The sequence below is a fragment of the Aphis gossypii genome, chromosome 2, assembly GCF_020184175.1.
Source record: "Aphis gossypii isolate Hap1 chromosome 2, ASM2018417v2, whole genome shotgun sequence".
Lineage (NCBI taxonomy): Eukaryota > Metazoa > Arthropoda > Insecta > Hemiptera > Aphididae > Aphis > Aphis gossypii.
Window position 1 is genome coordinate 35,197,907 of NC_065531.1, and position 18,424 is coordinate 35,216,330.

The 18,424-nt window shown below is 29.7% G+C and overlaps 1 protein-coding gene across 1 annotated transcript; it reads left to right on the forward strand.

Moving 5' to 3' along the window:
- Positions 1 to 487: 487 nt before the first annotated feature.
- LOC114126465 (homeobox protein goosecoid) lies at positions 488 to 13,678 on the forward strand. The gene is made up of 3 exons (XM_027990419.2): positions 488 to 1,898; positions 6,739 to 7,007; positions 12,115 to 13,678. Exons 1-3 carry the CDS (start codon positions 1,415 to 1,417, stop codon positions 12,346 to 12,348), a joined length of 987 nt encoding a protein of 328 aa, XP_027846220.2. The 5' UTR covers positions 488 to 1,414; the 3' UTR covers positions 12,349 to 13,678.
- Positions 13,679 to 18,424: the final 4,746 nt, after the last annotated feature.

Here is an 18,424-nt window from a genome sequence, read left to right on the forward strand (position 1 = left end):
AAGCAGTATAAACTTACATCTAATGGATTTTTTGATAACTACATATTACTTAAATAGCTTTATTGAAAATTACGACAGTTATTCACCTCACTTCTGTACCGAGTGCCTTTGAACAAAACAAAGATTATACCGATATAGTTCAGAATCACAACCGGTCACGTAAAAGTACATACTAGAAAAATGCCAAATGAAAGTTTATTTAAAACAATGATCAACTAAATGAAAACCGAAATATTTGGGCTTATGCGGTTTTTTAAAAAGTGATTTTTTTTTTTGCACTCGAGTCTCATATTTTGTGCTTATGGGAAACAATCGTAACGTAGTACTAACCGATAACAAACTTCGGCGCGTTAGCGTGCTCTGTATACGTCGACGCACAATAATTATTATAAGCTTTATTTGTTCTGTTGCACGTACTATTGTAGCGTATATAATACATTATTGTTATATATTATATATCATTACCCTGGGCACTTACTGCTATAGAGCGGGCAGTAAACTTTACGGTACGTGTGCATACTTGAATTAAAATGTTTGGAAAACGTGATATCATCATTACGACGGTATTCGGCGAGCGTTCGGAAGAATTTTGTCTCCGGGGTAGGGTGCCATTGGCGATGGATTATGTTGACAAATCACAAAATAGCATCAGGGGCGGCGGCGGTGGCTGTTCAGGAAACTGAGCGCGCGCGACCCATGTGTCAGTGTAAATACGACGGGGACCGGTGGCGTGCTGTCGGCGGCGGTGGTAAAACGTTGCGCGGGGTGATCCGCGGATCGGTGGGCGATCGGAAGGGAGGAGGGTGGCGAATAAATGCCGAACGGCGCCGATTATGCGAGCGCCGCCGAACACGCCCCTCGGGACTGCAGAACGAGCCGGGGTGTACCAGCCCCACGGGCAGTGGACCAATCGCGCGCGACACCCGAACCCGACGCGGTGTAGCCGACACCCCGCTGTAGCCCGCACACTAGTCCGCGACGGCGGTAATCAAACGTAACGCGCGGCACTTAAACGATTGACGACTCTATTAAACGTTTATCGTTGGCGCGTAATACTGAAAAACACTGAGTAGGTATAATACATATTAACAGTATATACGCGCGTGTGTACGTGTACGACGTGCCACTACTTAAGAGGCAAAGATACATAGGATAAATCGATTTTCAGTTTATTTTTTAATAATCGTTCGCGTCTAATGTCATAAAAATATATAATTATATATTGTGGCGAGCAGTGTTCGCCGCGTTAGAGATTATATTAATAACATTCAAAAGCGACACGAAACCGGCGATGACGATTGCGGCCGTACGGTGAACACGTCGCCGAAGCCGATCTCCTGCAACCGATCTCCGCGAACAGTACACGATTACTACGTCCATTATACGGTAGTACGTCCACGTCCGCGAAAAACCGATGAAATTGGACGGACGACTCGGCGGGACGGCGTGCGACGGCGGAGGCGCTGTTTACGGATCGTCTGCGGGTCTGGGCGACAACGGCGATCGCCCCGAACGGCCACCGACTTCCGGCGTGGCCACGACCGCGGTGGACGAGCACGGATTGTCGCCGTCGTCGTCGTCGCCGCCGCCGCCGCGGGACCAGTGCGATTGCGACACCGACGTCCGGAGACAGGCGATGGCCACCTGCACGGCGGCCGGTTCCGCGGCCGTGCCGAAGACGTCTGCTGTCGGTTCGTCGCTGTTCACCATCGACAGTATACTTGCCCCGTCCAGATCGTCCGACGACTCGGCCGTCGCGGCAGCCTCGGGCCGCAACAGCGTGACCGCGGCCACGGCAGCGGCCACCGGGTTCTTCAAACAGCCGTTGAGCTTCGGACACTTGGCAGCCGCAGCAGCAGCGTCCGGATACGCGCACTCCACTGCCGCAAATTTTCTAGGTAAGTTTTCGCGTCGAATACTCGCGTGCGATACCTTTAAAATATTCTTGTTTAGCTGGAATATTCGTTTACCACAAGTCCATGAGCATTGTTCGTGTTTGAATTTTAAACAGGCTAAACCATTTTCCACCGTTTTTTCGACTACTCTTTTATCCCTTTTTTGTCATGCGTTAATAAGATTTCTTAAAAAATAATTGGTTATTTCAAATTAATTTTACTTGGTATTGTATAAGCTACACTAAGAATTAAGGTTGTGGGAAATGGTTACAACCAGTTTGTTCCAGTACTATTTACCTCACTCTAATTCACTCTTATCAATGGTTGATTATAAATAATTTTTTTCTCATTTTATAATACTATATATTACCTATTTTTATGATTATATAAAATTATTTAACTTTTTACATTTTATTGCGAACATTGAAGATACTTAGCACATTTATATTTTATATCATCATAATTCAGTGTTTTGGTAATGTAAGCTAAAGGACATATTAATACAAAAGATATCTCAGTAATTATTTTAAAATATAAAAACGCTTATTAGCATTTTGCTTAAGAAGATAAGTAGAATCTGCCGTATAGTATAGATCTAAGACTATATAATATAGTTTATTCATAAACACTAGACAAACACTATTAGAATTATACATATCAATTTTACAGTTTTACATGTGATTACTCAAAGACAAATTCTATATTTCAGTTTACCACACGATTATACATATATTTTTATGAACTGGCATTGAGGATATTATAATTGTGAGAAACATCAAATATGTATGATAGCGTTAATAAAATAAATTATGAATCAATAAATCCTAAATGATAGCCAGAGTTGGTAGCCCAGGATCTAGATTACATTTTTAATAAAAAATAATTTAAAAATTGGCTTTAAAAAAAAAATTCTTAGGTACTAATCCTAAAAATTAGAAGCTAGGACATCCACCCACCTCGATGAAGTCCATCCAAATAGTATGTATCTATAATATATATTCGATCATTTCTGAATTTAATTTCATATTTCCATGACATCTATTTTATTTTTTAACAATGCCTTTAAAAATGATCACTGAAATTATTAAATAAAAGGTATACAATTTGAGATAAAATTGTATTCCTTATAGCATGTTCATACCACATAGCTACATATTAAAATTCAATATTGGTTTAAATTACAAAGTATTTATAGTTTTTTTTAATGAATAACTTTTTTAAACGGTTTTTAAATATAACTTAATATTTATTTGGTGGAATAATGAATGATGAAAACGGGTACCTAATAAGTAATATTATTAATATAGTTTCATTTACTAAATCATCCAGAAATAAAAAACAAAACTGTTTATTACATTATTTTCCAAACATAGCACATGTGTTAAGAACCTAAAAAGTAAAAACGTTAATCATAAAAGCCAGTATCAGCGAAATAAGACGAACGCCTTATTTTATACAAGAATACTGAGAAAGTTCAACTCAAACTCAGAATATTAAACATCATTCATTTATTTATATTATTACCTTGTATGTTTAATTGTGAAAAGTGTATAATGAAAACATAACATATTGAATATTAGTTTGATTTGTATATGCCGATGAAATAGGTAATAGGGTACAATATTATATTTATGTAATATTTGTGCATATTATCATCATTTAATTTTTTTTAAATCCTAGTGGAGAAATAAATTTATTTATTTATAAAACACATTTTATAGAAGTCAAAATGCTTTAATCTTCAAGTTAGTAGTAGATTTCTGATATCAAATTTAAACTGGAATATTAAAGGGAGAAAAATTATCATCAATTATTTAATAATTAGGAATAACTAAAAAAAAAAAACCAGAAATATTGCAACATCAATTATTTTTGATGAAATTGACTTTGAAATGTTCACCTAATACTTACATATTTTAAATATTTCGACTTTTTTGAGCTTTTTAAATTGACTTTTAATTGACATTTAAAATTTTTGAGCTATTGGTCTGTCAAAAAGCTTAACAATTTAATAGAAGATTCTTCATAATTTGTTCTTTTCATTATTTTGTCTTGCAAATTATGTTGAATAAAAAATAAATTGACTATTTGTCTACATCCATTTCAATTTTTAACTTGACTTATCGTTAAACTGTGTTTCATAGATAATTTTAATGATTAAAATAATTAATTATACGAATGTGTTTTACTTTTAAAAATTTTAACCATGTCCCAAATAACTTACATTTTCTATATTTTTGTAGAAGTAACATTATTTATTAATTTATTTATTTAAAGTCTCATGACTGAAACTTTTAAAAATTAACCATATATTTTAATGTATTTTAGTAAAATTATTTCTAAATGGTAATTTTAAATATATAATCGATTCAGATCAAATATTTTGGAGACTTCAGTTGAATTATTTTTACAACAAAATAAAAGTGATAACTTATTATAGTTATGACTGAAAACATACGACAGACAATGCATAATGTACAAGACTCTGTGAAATATTGAACAATAAAGTTTTTAAAAAAAATAGTCTATCGATAAGAAACTTCAATAAAATGTAAAATCTATGGGCCATTTGCCATGGTTTATTTTAATAATAATGATAATAAAAAAAACGAATTACACAATATAATAGTGACTAAAACAAATATAGGTATTTAAATAAAAGTACAATAATATTACTCGGTTTGGCTTCATCTTATTCATTATTACCTCGCGTAAAAAATGTTAATGTATTTTCAAATGATATAATACAATATATAATATGAGGTATTAAATTTGAATAATATAATATGCTCGATGTCGTCATGGTGTAAAATATATACTCGGCTCACATAATATAATATAAATGCTTTTGTACATAACATATTGCATATTTTATTTCCAAGCACTGTGTTTTTTCGACACGTGGACAGCCGATAGTATTACACACAAATCTCCCCTTTGCCACCCAGTAAACATCTGTGTTTTGTGTGGTATTTTAAATCCATTTGCAATATGCAAAGGCTTCGCGAATAATTGCTTCACGCATTCAAAAAGATCCTATGAACCGTGTGAAGCCGCGCGGCCGTGCAATGCTTTGTGCACAGTGTGACATTCAATTTCTGATATTTTCAAGTATAATAATAATGTAATGCAAATACACCTGATCGAGCATAAAGAGGTTTTCGCGGATCGAAGGTATATATTCGCAGGGTAGACGAAGATGCTTAAACCTGCACACACTGACAAAAATCGCTTGTTGATACTCGTACTTTATCATTTAAAAAACCACTGACTGCCATGATACACGTATTAAATAAACGCGTTGGTTTAAAGTAAACACATCAACATAGATTAGGGAAAAATACGAAACAGTGATTTTTTCAAATCCCTAGATAAATAAAAATATGGTCTGACGTTAGTATTTTTATATAAACATGTACATTATACGCTATATAATAATACATAATAATATATAGTATAAACTGCAATATTGAATAATACTACGCCTTGTACTCGTTCAATTATTATTTAAATGGTTGAAAAATTACTTGTGCATTGAAGTCGTCAAGAAAATAATACAACTATACACACTTGGTATAATTTTTTTAGATAAATGTATGGGTTATATCTCGTGCTGTATGAAAATATAGCATTTTCCTAATTCCTACAGCCGTTTATCAAAACAACAATAATGCGTTTTTTTTTTTTGAAAAGCAAAATATTATAAATTATTATAATCTAAAGACAATAATTCAAAAGAATAAAATAATATTAAAAATAAGAGCATTGTATATTATAGGCAAGTGTCCTGATTAATATTAACAATGTGCGCATCGTAAACACAAAATCAAATGTCGACGACATCCAGTATAGAACTACGTGAAGTCGATCTATCCGTATATGCATTTTTCGTATTGTATTGTTTTAGTATAACACTGCAGTGCGCAGTAAGTGGGCGCATACGTTTATTATAAATCACTTAGGACCGTGGCGGGTACGATTTTTTAATTTGTAATATTCAAAGCTTCCGGGCAAAATTTTCGGGTTTTTTTTTTGCTATTTTCAACGTTTTGTTTCGACTCCCCGGGCTCGCGGTGAGCAAATCTATCTATATACATATACATATGCGCGCGTGTGTGTGTGTGTACATACGCGATGCTTAAATCTAGCAAATCCTAAGAGCTTTGTTTCGCCCCCTCGTATACATACTCACCTCTGTACTCAGGTCGAGGAGACCACGCCAATGCCCGCGCACGCGGATCGAACTTTAATCAACCATGAATAAGTAATGCACAACGACGGCCGTGCGTGTTTGTATTGTTCCCCGTCTGCGGTTCAAATCAGATCAACGGTGCCCCGGGCCCGGCGGTATTGTGTTATGTATGCATATGTATACACGCGCGTACGTGATATAATAATGTATATATACGTATTATATCGAACCAACCCGCCGCCCGTGTTGTGTCGTTCACTGATCGCGGGTTTTTCATCGAATTGCTTTCCCCTCCCATACCCCCATATCACGCCAAATAATATTTATAAGACGCGTATTTGTTCTTTAAAGTTCTCCTCCGCCGAATAGTTTCTACGGTCACCGAAAGTACAATAAGTATAATAACCATATTATTATATTACATACTTAATATTGTTTCGGAAACCAAAACACTGCGGGCATCATACATCGGTACAGTGTACCTATACGCACAGTATAAAATGTATACTTATTGCTTTAAATAAACCGAAGAAAAAAAAAATTAACGTTATACGACCGCTGCTGCAGTGGTCCGCGGTATTCGGTTTTATCATTTCGATAAAAATGCTGTTGTGATCATTTAATTTGCAATTTTTTTCTCGGTCGTTACAGTTGCCGCGGCTGGTTACCAAAGCATCTATCCTAGTTACATGATGGCCATGGCAGTAACGGGTGGCCACGGGACTGCCGGCGGTCATCATCACGGTCCCGCGTCAATGTTCGCCGGCCCACCGGCCAAAAGAAAGAGAAGGCACCGGACTATATTCACCGAAGAACAACTCGAACAGTTAGAAGCGACTTTCGAGAAGACACATTACCCAGACGTGGTGCTCAGGGAGCAGTTGGCACTGAAAGTGGATTTAAAAGAAGAACGAGTTGAGGTTAGAACTTAGTCTTTAAACTTTGTAATTTAAACTTAGTGTAGGCTACTATTGCCTGGGGCGCTGGGCTGTACACATATATAGGTATTGTGTATTATATTAGCATACATTTATTTTCACTAGAGGCCATACGTCACTTATAGTTAAAAAAAAAGTTGATAAATAGATAAGTACCTTTTAAAAACACTTAAATTTAGATTTTTTAAATATATATGTTTTGAAAGCGATTCAAAACTATTGTGTATCCAGTATCCACACGGTTATATAATATACAATTATAATTTATAAGTCATAAATCTATCTTTTAAGTACATATTCTACGATTTAAAATAAGATACGAAAAAACCGGGTACTTTATACTTAGATACACTTATCAATCACTTCGATATGGAATAGTGGTGTGTTATGATTAGTGAATTTGATGGCTGTAAATATGATTCAATTCGTAAAATAGGTTTGAGCTGAGCCAAGTTAAATCAGTGTTTGTTCATTTTTATTCACTATAATTTTTCTTTAGAGAAACTACTAGAAAAATCTAAAATAATTTAACTCATAAAAATACCAACCAAACATAAATAGTTTAGGTACAATAATTTTATCTAAACAGAATGAGAGAAAATATTAAATACTAATTTTATAAAGTACGATTATGATGTAAACTCCAATTCCAATTAGCATTGTTTTTACACGATTGAATGTTACAAAATGACTCTATATTATGCTTTTATCCTGCGTCAAGGTGAGTATAAATATTGAGATTTCTTTATTATCCTCGACTTTTCAATTTATTTATTTTCAAAATGACAATCTCAATTTTAAACTTCAAATAATAATAAAATAATACAAAATAATTGTGTTCAGGTTCATTTTTCTATGAATATTTATTAATTAATTAATTAACTATAAACAAAATCTATAGTGTAGCTCTCTTAAAATAATATCAACTAATATACAATTAGTTTCTTTGTTTTATACCTTTCAATAGTCAATCCTCTCACCATGAACAATATTATCATTTAAAATGTCATTTTTATATAATTTATGTACCTATAATTATTTCAAAATCAAATTTAGCTAAGAATAAAGCAACGTATTTAATAAAATCGATGTAAAGTAAAAACCTATTAATATGAGTATGTTAAAACATTTATTATAAAAGTATAACGCAAGATTATAGATTTAAATCGTTTTAATATTCAATTTGATTATATATTCACGTATATTCACAATATATAATATTTACGTATGTATTGTATTGTTGTAAATGTAATTAATTTTAAGTTTAACTATAATAATAAACAACTAATACGTTTTGGAAAAATTAATTATCATTTACGAGACTACTTTGACAAAAATTCATAAAAAAAAGAACTCATAATCTAATAATATAACGATATAAATGTACAGTAGGTAAGTATCCTTGTGGTACAATATTTTCTTTTCTCTCATATTCTAATGCGGTTATTATTAAAGCCTGCCATAAACGATTGTGAAAAATCGCACATGTTTATTATTTCAGGGGTGTAATTGATAGGAAATCTATATAATATAATGTAGTTGTCGGGGTTAAGAGGTTTTTTCTCTCTCTTTAGCTGCTCATTTTAGGGGCGAGGAATCACGTTCTGAAGTGTTTTGATTGGGTTCGGTCGAATGGCTTTAGGGTAACAATGAACCTTCTGGATTTATTTTAATTAAATTTCATGATATGGTTTCGTTTTCTCTATTTCCGTAACAATATTCGCATGTTTACAAGACGAATTAATGGGAAATGGCTTTTATACAGTTTCCTCAGCGATGATTAACCAACTTAGGGCACTCTGTGCTTTTGTTGATCTTCGAACCCTTATAAATGAAAATCTCCAATTGTGTCAAAAGCTTTTTATTATTATTAGCTGTTTTGCCATTAGAATTCATAAACCCATAAAAGAGAATAATGGATTTTCATCAAAATATATTAATTTAACCATCATTACAAAACTAAAATGTGTTAAAATTATTATTATTTTTTTTTTTTACATAAACTGCAGTATCTTCAATTTACAAAACACACTTATATTTGTTATAATTAATATTGAAATTTATTTGAAAAAACATTTAAAAATAATAATTTATTTCTAGCCAATAAAAATTTTAAATTTCATTTTTGTTCGTACTATTTTTAACTAAAATAGATTATGGTTATTAATTGTTTAGTAAATACTTATAAATAAAATCTATACAGGTTTATAATATTTCATATAGAAATGGAAAAAAAATTGTCCAACTTTAATGATAATTATTACTAAATTATACAGTTAATAATTTTCTCTAGATTTATTCAAAATGTACATCAAAAACATTATAATAATATAATACAAAAATATTGTGTTAGAATTTTTTTTATTCCTTAAAAGAAATATTATTGTTATTTTAGCCTTAATATTAAAATTTAAAACATTTATCAATACTTATACTTTATCGTAATATTTAAAAACAAAACCGCTCTCATTCGTTTATTTTGATTGTGTAAAGTGCGCATCTGTGTGTCGACTTTCATTGACTTAATAAGTATACTTCATCCTTACATAAGTTTAAAAAAGCAGACGAAAAATTAAAAATAATACAAAATCCAGAAGAACCCTAAACTTTTTATAAAATGTATCCTGATACCCGCAAGGAAAAGGGAAGGAATTACGCAAAAACAATACGTCAATTTGATCAAGAATCCTTTTAACGAAACATAAACAACTACTAAGGGCACTAAGGCGAGCTGTGTGTTATTTTTTCATAAAATATTATTATTTTATAATACTATATACATAATAAATATTCCTTTTTATACCATATATTTATAAGAATATGGTTGGCTGAAGTATTTTTTTTTATTATTATCATAAGGCTATTCAACTGTAACGCGGAAAATACAATAAGCTCCCTGAGGGCCGCCGCCATCCCTGGTCATCATCCAAATCCGGACGTGGGAAATAGGGACACTTGGAACCAATAGAAAAATTTGAATTATTTCTGCATATATTTCACATAATAACATTCTTCAGCACCACTTCCTAAAAAAATATAATGTATATTATGTATTATATTAGTCAACTTAAGTCATTATTTATATCGTTGTTATCGTAACATTTTAAAATTATTATTTTATTTTATACAAGAACTATATAAACTATTTTTTTTTTTTTATTGTGAAGCGTTCCTCGTAAAAAATTGATAACATTTTTATTATATTATATCATATATATATATATATAGGTAGGTACATTTTATCAATGTCATACATTGTAATTTATAGGTGTATAATATAATGTCATGTTGCGTTGTAAACAAATTTAAATTGTCATTAAATTGTTTTTTTTTTATTATTTCCATTAAAACTAAATATCTTCCTCATTGGATTGTTTCATAAACACAAAACAACGATTAACTAAAAATAATTCTATAAAATATAATATTTTGTACATAAATACTAAATATCATGTCTATATAAAATTTGACAAATCTCACACCATCGAACACTATAGCACATTACCACCCCATTATGCGATATATATAGCCTACGAGTATCTACCTGTGTTTCACGGGAAAATTCAACTGATCCGTGAAAACGTTGGTGTGTTTATGAGACCGAAATAATTGGTACAAAGGCCGTCTTTGACTGATGTTCCCCAATACATGATAATATTACAATTTATTATCTTATTGCTACGTGTAGCGTATTTTGACGTTTTCATCGTGCATGCAATAGGGGAGATGGTGACATTTTTTCAATGGTAATAATCAGAATTCTTTGTATCTATAAAAGAATATTTTATAAAAATGTAAAATAAAAGCAAAACATAATAAAAATAATACTCCTTATTTGCTTCGAAATAAAATAAAATATATGTAGATTGTAGGTAATAACATTGAGTTATGGAAAAGCGTATTTCTAAGATTATTAAATGTATTTTTCTAAGTTTGTGAACGACAAACATTTATTTATTTTTATTCTATTGCTTAATAGTTAAAAAAAACAATAACTTTATTTATATTAAATATATAAAATTAATTTTTATATTTGTATAATATAATATATGTGTGAATGTGAATGTTTACGCAACATCTAAGTCTTCCATTAGTATAGCTATATGTGCCAACTATGTAATGATATCTTTATTTTATCACAATTTATTAAAAACTATTATTAATTATTAATTTAAACAAAAAACAAAGAAGAAATATTTTTACGTAATAGAAATAAAACATTTTAATTCAATTACGAAGCCTTTTTTATTGTTATACTGATTTTTTTTATATAAAACACTCAATAGTTCTATTATGCCTATTTATAAATATTTTAACCTATTCATAAACAACATTATTTTCTATTAAAATACATATTCCACATTACGCTATGTAATGTTCATAATAATTATTACCTATCAAATTAATATTTTAGAATTGAAGGATCTACCCATATAAATAAATTAAATCAAAAACCCTCAGATGCCAGGTATTATTAAAATATTAGATTACAATGAAACAAATAACAATAATACATACATTTTATATGTAAATCTATAACGTGTAGGTGTGTACACGTTTTGTATTTAGAATACTTAATACTTATAATAAATTAAATTAATATATATATATATTTATATTTGAATTACAATCAATTACTGAGTAAATTGTAATTTTAGATTTCAAAAATAATGTAACAGAGTTTTAAAATATTTTGTTGTTGATGTTGATATAATAGTTTCTAACTAAATTTTAAATTCTGTTCTTTATGCATTATTATTTTAATCATCGATACTCGTAGAAACATAGTGACTCCAAAGTCATGAACCTATAAATAAATACCGAAGTGTGTATTAATCACAATTGAAAAGTATCAAAACTTATTAAAATCCCAAAGTTTTGGGAAATTGTCTAAGAAATACAAAATAAAAATAACATTGTCTTATTTAAATGTCAACAATTACTCTATATTAATCAATTAATATAAACGATATCCCGTGTTAATTCAAATATTAATACTTATGGTATTTTAGAATTCATTATTTTTATTTTAAATAAAATCTTCTTTGCATTTATATTACAATGAATTTGTTATGTCTTGTGTCCTTAGGTATGGTTTAAAAATCGTCGAGCAAAGTGGAGAAAACAAAGACGTGAAGAACAAGATAGACTGAGGAAAATGCAACATCATCTAGTGGAACAGCCTGGAGTGTCTAATGGACTAGCAGCTGCAGTAGCGGCAGCCGCGGCTAGGGGGGGTGATCCCATGCGGTTAGTTCATCTGCACGTGGACGAAGAAGAACTCGAAGAAGACCCTGATTCTTCAGACTTAGAAGTTGCTTGAGTAAATTCTATTGACTGAATAAATAATTGTTTTAATTTTTTGTACATTTCTTGAAGAGATGGTTTATTTTTAACCCAAAACGATGCGTATATATTTTTAAGATGTGTTTTGATATTACTTTAAAAGCGTTTCTTTAAATCAATAATTATTATAATTATTAAAATCTGTCTTTTTTATTGATAATATTAAGCACCTGAATAGCTAAAAAAATATCATCATTTGTTACCTATATGCTTTTTTACATTTATTATACCTAATGCGTTATGAAAATCTAACGCAACAACATAGGTTATATATATTACACATATAACAGTATAATACAATATTATGTATAGTACCTACTTAAATTAAATATTTTAACTAAAAATTTGAAAAATTATTTAAAAATAAAAATATTTTATCACGCCTTATAAGTTTGTGCAGTAAAAGAATAAAATCGTTAATAGGTAACGAAATATATTTGTACTTAACTAATAAATATTGGTTTCGTATTAAATATATTCACTGAGCTTTTTTACTCACAAAGTTATATGCTCCTAAAAATATTTTAAAAAGTCAAAAACCTCATGCTATGTATTATACTAATAGTGTAATTGATATAAGCTATATAAACATACATATATCTCACATATTATGTTATTACTTATTTTACAACACAATAACACTGCGTGTATATTCTTATGAATTATTTATTTATGTTTAAATTGTTTGCATTTAATTATTTATGTATATTGTAATAATCGTTAAATTAAATTATTTTACATAACATGTTAATTTTACATAATAATTATTACTTAATTTTAAATAAAAATGTCCGCAGCATTAGGCAGCAAGGATTTTAAGTATAGTGTATATATTCTTATTATGTTCATTATTATTGAACTTAAATTGTTAATGTATATTGTCCATGTTTTTAATTATATATAGCTGTAAAACTGTATGTATGAATGTATGTATCAGGTATCTATGCATTTTACGGAATTTATTGGCAAATTCTGAACATTTAAATCAAATATAAGTATTATAGCAAATATTTCACAGACACATTATATAGGTACGATTATTAATAACTATAGGACATGAAAGTTAGCAAAATGTTATACAATTATGTAAGCTTTTCGTTGTACTTGCTATTTCGTAACAGATTTAAATGTACTTAAAAAATAATTTATAATTTATATTCATATCGATGCTTAAATAATATATATTATACATAAATAGGTATAATAATATTATTTAATTCGATTTCTAGTCACTAATATATAATATATTCATACAATAATATTATCAAATAAGTATTTTAGTATTATTATAATATTATAAAATATACCAAATGTAATATGGCTTAATGTGCATTATTATGGTTTTGTACATTGTTTTAGTTAGTTCAATATATAAACTCATTAAACCACGTCGTATTTTTATATTAAAAATTAATCATTCCAATATGTTAGATATATAATATATTCTAAGTTATTAAAATCGTTCAAGATAAAATCTACACAACTCATAGGTACCTGACCAGTAACTAAATGACGATTCGAAGTATTAATTTCTTCAAACCACCACACACATGTACCTATTGTACCTACAATCTACATACTACTAATCTCACAATAACAGCCCTCCTATTGTACAATTTGTAAAGGCAACTAGCTAGCTTAATATTTACACGCTAACTTGAAAGATAAAAATGTATTTTGGGTGTAGAACTAGAATTGTACTTCAGTAATTTTCTCAAAAAATTTCATTGACTATTGTCCATTGTGGATTTATAAAGTATATTATTTTTTATAAACACTCAATTATTGTCTTAAAAGCTAAAAACCAATGATTCTATGACGATCGTTTGTAAAAGAAAAATATAATGTGCGAGCAGTACGCACATCGTCATGGCACTCTTGAATTCCTCGTATTAGATTTTCCCGAGCACGCATTTCCTCCTTGACAACCGATACAAATAAAAAATTGACAAGAACGGCGTGATTGAAATGGTGAAAATCAAAATCCGATACTGAGAACTCGAAAAAGCACCACCCTCCGTGAAAGCACCGCCTCAAATGCGTGACTTATAATATTTACCTAACTATAATATACTTAAAATACGCACATGAGCAACCAATAACCATGACTTAAAATAGTCACGAGAAAAGCAAAATCTTATCGTTATACAAGAATGTATTTCATTAGTGTAAAAAATTTAATTTCATGCATGGCGTTGCTAAGATTAGATAAAAATGTAGAATTCTCCTCGATTTGTATACCAATGGTACGACAAAATATTAAATTGAACAAGGTTTTTTTCTTTCGGAAAATAAATTGCATGTTAAACGCAAAGAGTGTTAATTTTGGTAATTGAAAATAATTTCTTAGTAAAAAAGACATTTAGGAACAATAAAAAATTACTAATAATACTAAATTGATGTATTGCAGTATTGATAGTATGCTAAAAAATTTCAAACTTTCTAATATAAATAAATCAAAATATAATGAATAAAGAGATATTTTTTTAGATTTGTTCATTATAATTTAACAATAATGTATAATAATATGTATTATATATTTAAATAAAAATATTCTTAAAATTAATATTATTTTAATTTTATTTTTAACGTATCAATATTATAATGCACTTTAAATTAATTATTGTAATAGGTAGTAAGTTTTATTAACTTTTCAAGTACCTATACGGCTATACCTATTCATTAGTCTTACAATGACAGCCAGTTCTTTTTCTACGATATTTTAAAGTCCTTGTCTTATAATGATTTGGTATACTTATTTTTTTTTCAATTGATAATGGTTGGTTATTTTTAGTTTATTTTACTGTGTATCACCGTATCGATGCTAAGTACCTAGTTTACTCTTTTAAAGCAGACTGTTCAATGGTTTTTTTCATCGACGATTTTTACCTTTAAGCTTAATCAAAAGAGAAAAAATTCAGCAATTGCTAAACAATGGCTCAATATTTTCAAGACGTTTGAATTGTTGTTTTTTCATACAAATTGATTTTTCCCCATATTGTACTACACTAGATAACAATAAATTAAAAAGATAATATTCGTGATTTTTTTTTATCATCAAAACCATTATTATTATTTTTAGTTAAATTCAGTAACCAATATAGGTACTTCTCCAAGAAACATAACTACTAGTCATTAACTAGTACATGACAATTTTCCAGTCCGATTATGTCGATAACTAGTCCTATATAGTAGATATTATTCTATATTACTTCCATGTAATCTTTTTGTATAATTATGGTACTAAATCAATACCTATTCAACTTTATTTCGACTATAATTTTTTCATATTTATTTTTATTGTATAAATAGGTAATAAATATTTCTTTAAAATCACTCCATATTACATTTATAATATTTTTATCACTACAAAATTTCTTAAAAAAAAATGAAAAATGTATACTTACATTTAAAAATTCCATGATCTACAAATATTCACTTTAACCGCAATATTATAATTAATTAAAGAATAATAATTTTATTAAAATATTAATAGCTTTTTCTTTTTTTTATTTAAAAATGAATATAATATATAAATATGTAATCATGATATCAAATTATTTATTACGTATCTTGCTGCATGGATAAAATAACGCATTAACGCGCATCCTCTACAAGAAATTTACTTATGCTACTTACTTATGCTTTTACTGCTATTTGGTATAATGTCTTATAATACTGTACTTAGTTAATCATTACATATTATACTAATAATACAATAATAAAACAATATATGAAACTAAATCTAACAATTTAAATGTAGTCAATAGTATAATGACCTAATATCTAGTTCTCAAAGTAATTATTCAAAAAATAAATAAAATTATTAAAATAACATACAAATATTTATGTTTATCCAATACCTATATTATAATTCGCACAGCACCCGGTACTAATGCGATTTTGTACACAAAAATACGCTCGAATACGGGAATAGGGATCTTGTTCTGTAGAACTGTAATCAACCAAATTTTATAATTTTTTTTTTAACTAATAGAGGGTAATATTCTACAGGCTGTATCAATTTCCGTTTTTCAATATTTTAATCTCAAACTTTATAATCTGTCTTCAAAAATAATACAATTTTAAGCAATTTTCTATACATTTTATTTTACTATTATTTTGAATAAAATAAAAATCGGAGTTCGATGCGGCCTATAGGAAGTTTTCTTCTTTCAAATAAAAATATAGTTACCAAATACCAATATCTGAAAATTCTACAAGGTCTGAGAATTATTCCCATGAAGTCATTTTTTTCGATATAATACACCCTATCAACCCCCTTAAATAGATATCGGGTAGTAAATTAGTGGAAAAGTGTTATAATAAAGGTGGTAACTAAAATACAATATATAATATTTCTATAATTATATATAGTATATTATACTATTTATTGTTTTACATTTAACCACTTTTGTAATTGTATTAAACATAGTTTGTAAATGTATGGACAGTTAAATAACGTATTTTATGTTTGGCCGCCACTGTAGCTAGTGATTGAGAACCATAACTATACATGTAGAATTATGAAATGATAGAAAATGATAAATCATATTATATACAATAAATATTGCATTAATTGATCAAGTGAAATTTTAAAATCGGTCTACCTACATACAACATTTCAAAAACATTTTCTGCTAGTCTTTAGATTAAAATTTATTTTAGTTTTCTTAATGAATATTATACGTACACTCATATAATATTAAACAATCTCCAAAATAGGTATTGGTATGTATTTATACGATAAACACTCGGGTGAAAATATACTCATATAATAATAATAATAAATAAATATAAAACCATTGATATTTTTCCCACGGAAGTTTTCCAATGGTGTACAATATAGGGTCTTATTTTATATACTTATTTATATACTTACCTATATATTATATTAAATACAGTATAACATATTAACACTACGTGATACGTGTATTATAGGTAAATGATGATATTTATAATACCTGTACTATACTATATTATCATAATGCGAGTAAAAAGAGGCGGATTCGCGATAATCCTGCAGGAAAAAAGATGACAAGCGACTACGACTACAGTTGTGTTCAGAGAGGGTGCGCGCGCGTTACTGCAGGAGTAGGAGGACGCGCTCGCAGCGGTAACTGCGTACGCGGCTATTATGTACACATTATATACGATCACATAATAATATACTATTAATACATTATAATATACGATATGCCTATATATCTAATGCCCACGTCCAATACGTACAACAGTAATGTATAATAGGCCTTTATTATTGCTATTCTCACTCGACGATTTCCGCGATTACATTTTAAATAACACACCGCACACAGCAAACATCACTCGCGCACGCCAGGTATATATAATATTTTATATATTGTGCCGCCACTGTGGCTAGCCGTTTGGGGTATACCATCTATAGACGTGAACACTTTTGTGTGTGTGTGTGTTTGTGTACGGCCACCGGGCTTGGGACCACCCATCTGAACCGTTTAAAGCCGACAGAACACATGTTGTATAAATAAGTTAATCCGCGGTGCGCATTGTTCGGCCTTTTGTGTAACCGATATATATTATACACTATAATACGCACACGGTGCATTTTCGTGTGCGTATAATACATATAATATTGTCTGCCGCGGCGGCCGGTTTCATCCAATGATCCGGTGTGTCCGCTCCAGTGTGAAATTGGAGTTTGGATTTGCGCCCCGGTGGCCCCCCGGATTTGTACACACTCACACACGCGCACGTCTACCTATAGATATCATTTATTGTGTGTGTGTATAATATGTGCGCATTACTATAAATTCTCATATTTATATATATGTGTGTGTGTGTGTGTGTGTGTGTGTGTGTGTGAGTGTGAGTACACAACATTCATACGCACATATTATAATATGCGAGTTTTAGGCTCCGCCTTGTGAACCAGTATTATGTATGTATAAAATCCGTTGTCGTGGGGTGGCCTCGGCGGCGGGTACACACATACGACTATATTATATTATCGTTACCTATGTGAGTGTGTGTTTATTTGGAGTCGGTCTTGTGTAATTATTGTATATATATAT

Excerpts from the sequence above, each read along its gene's own strand:
- LOC114126465 (XM_027990419.2), top strand. The coding sequence starts at position 1,415 with ATGAAATTGGACGGACGACTCGGCGGGACGGCGTGCGACGGCGGAGGC. Across the intron at positions 1,899-6,738 it reads CACTGCCGCAAATTTTCTAG|TTGCCGCGGCTGGTTACCAA; the intron begins GTAAGTTTTCGC and ends CGGTCGTTACAG. Across the intron at positions 7,008-12,114 it reads TAAAAGAAGAACGAGTTGAG|GTATGGTTTAAAAATCGTCG; the intron begins GTTAGAACTTAG and ends TTGTGTCCTTAG.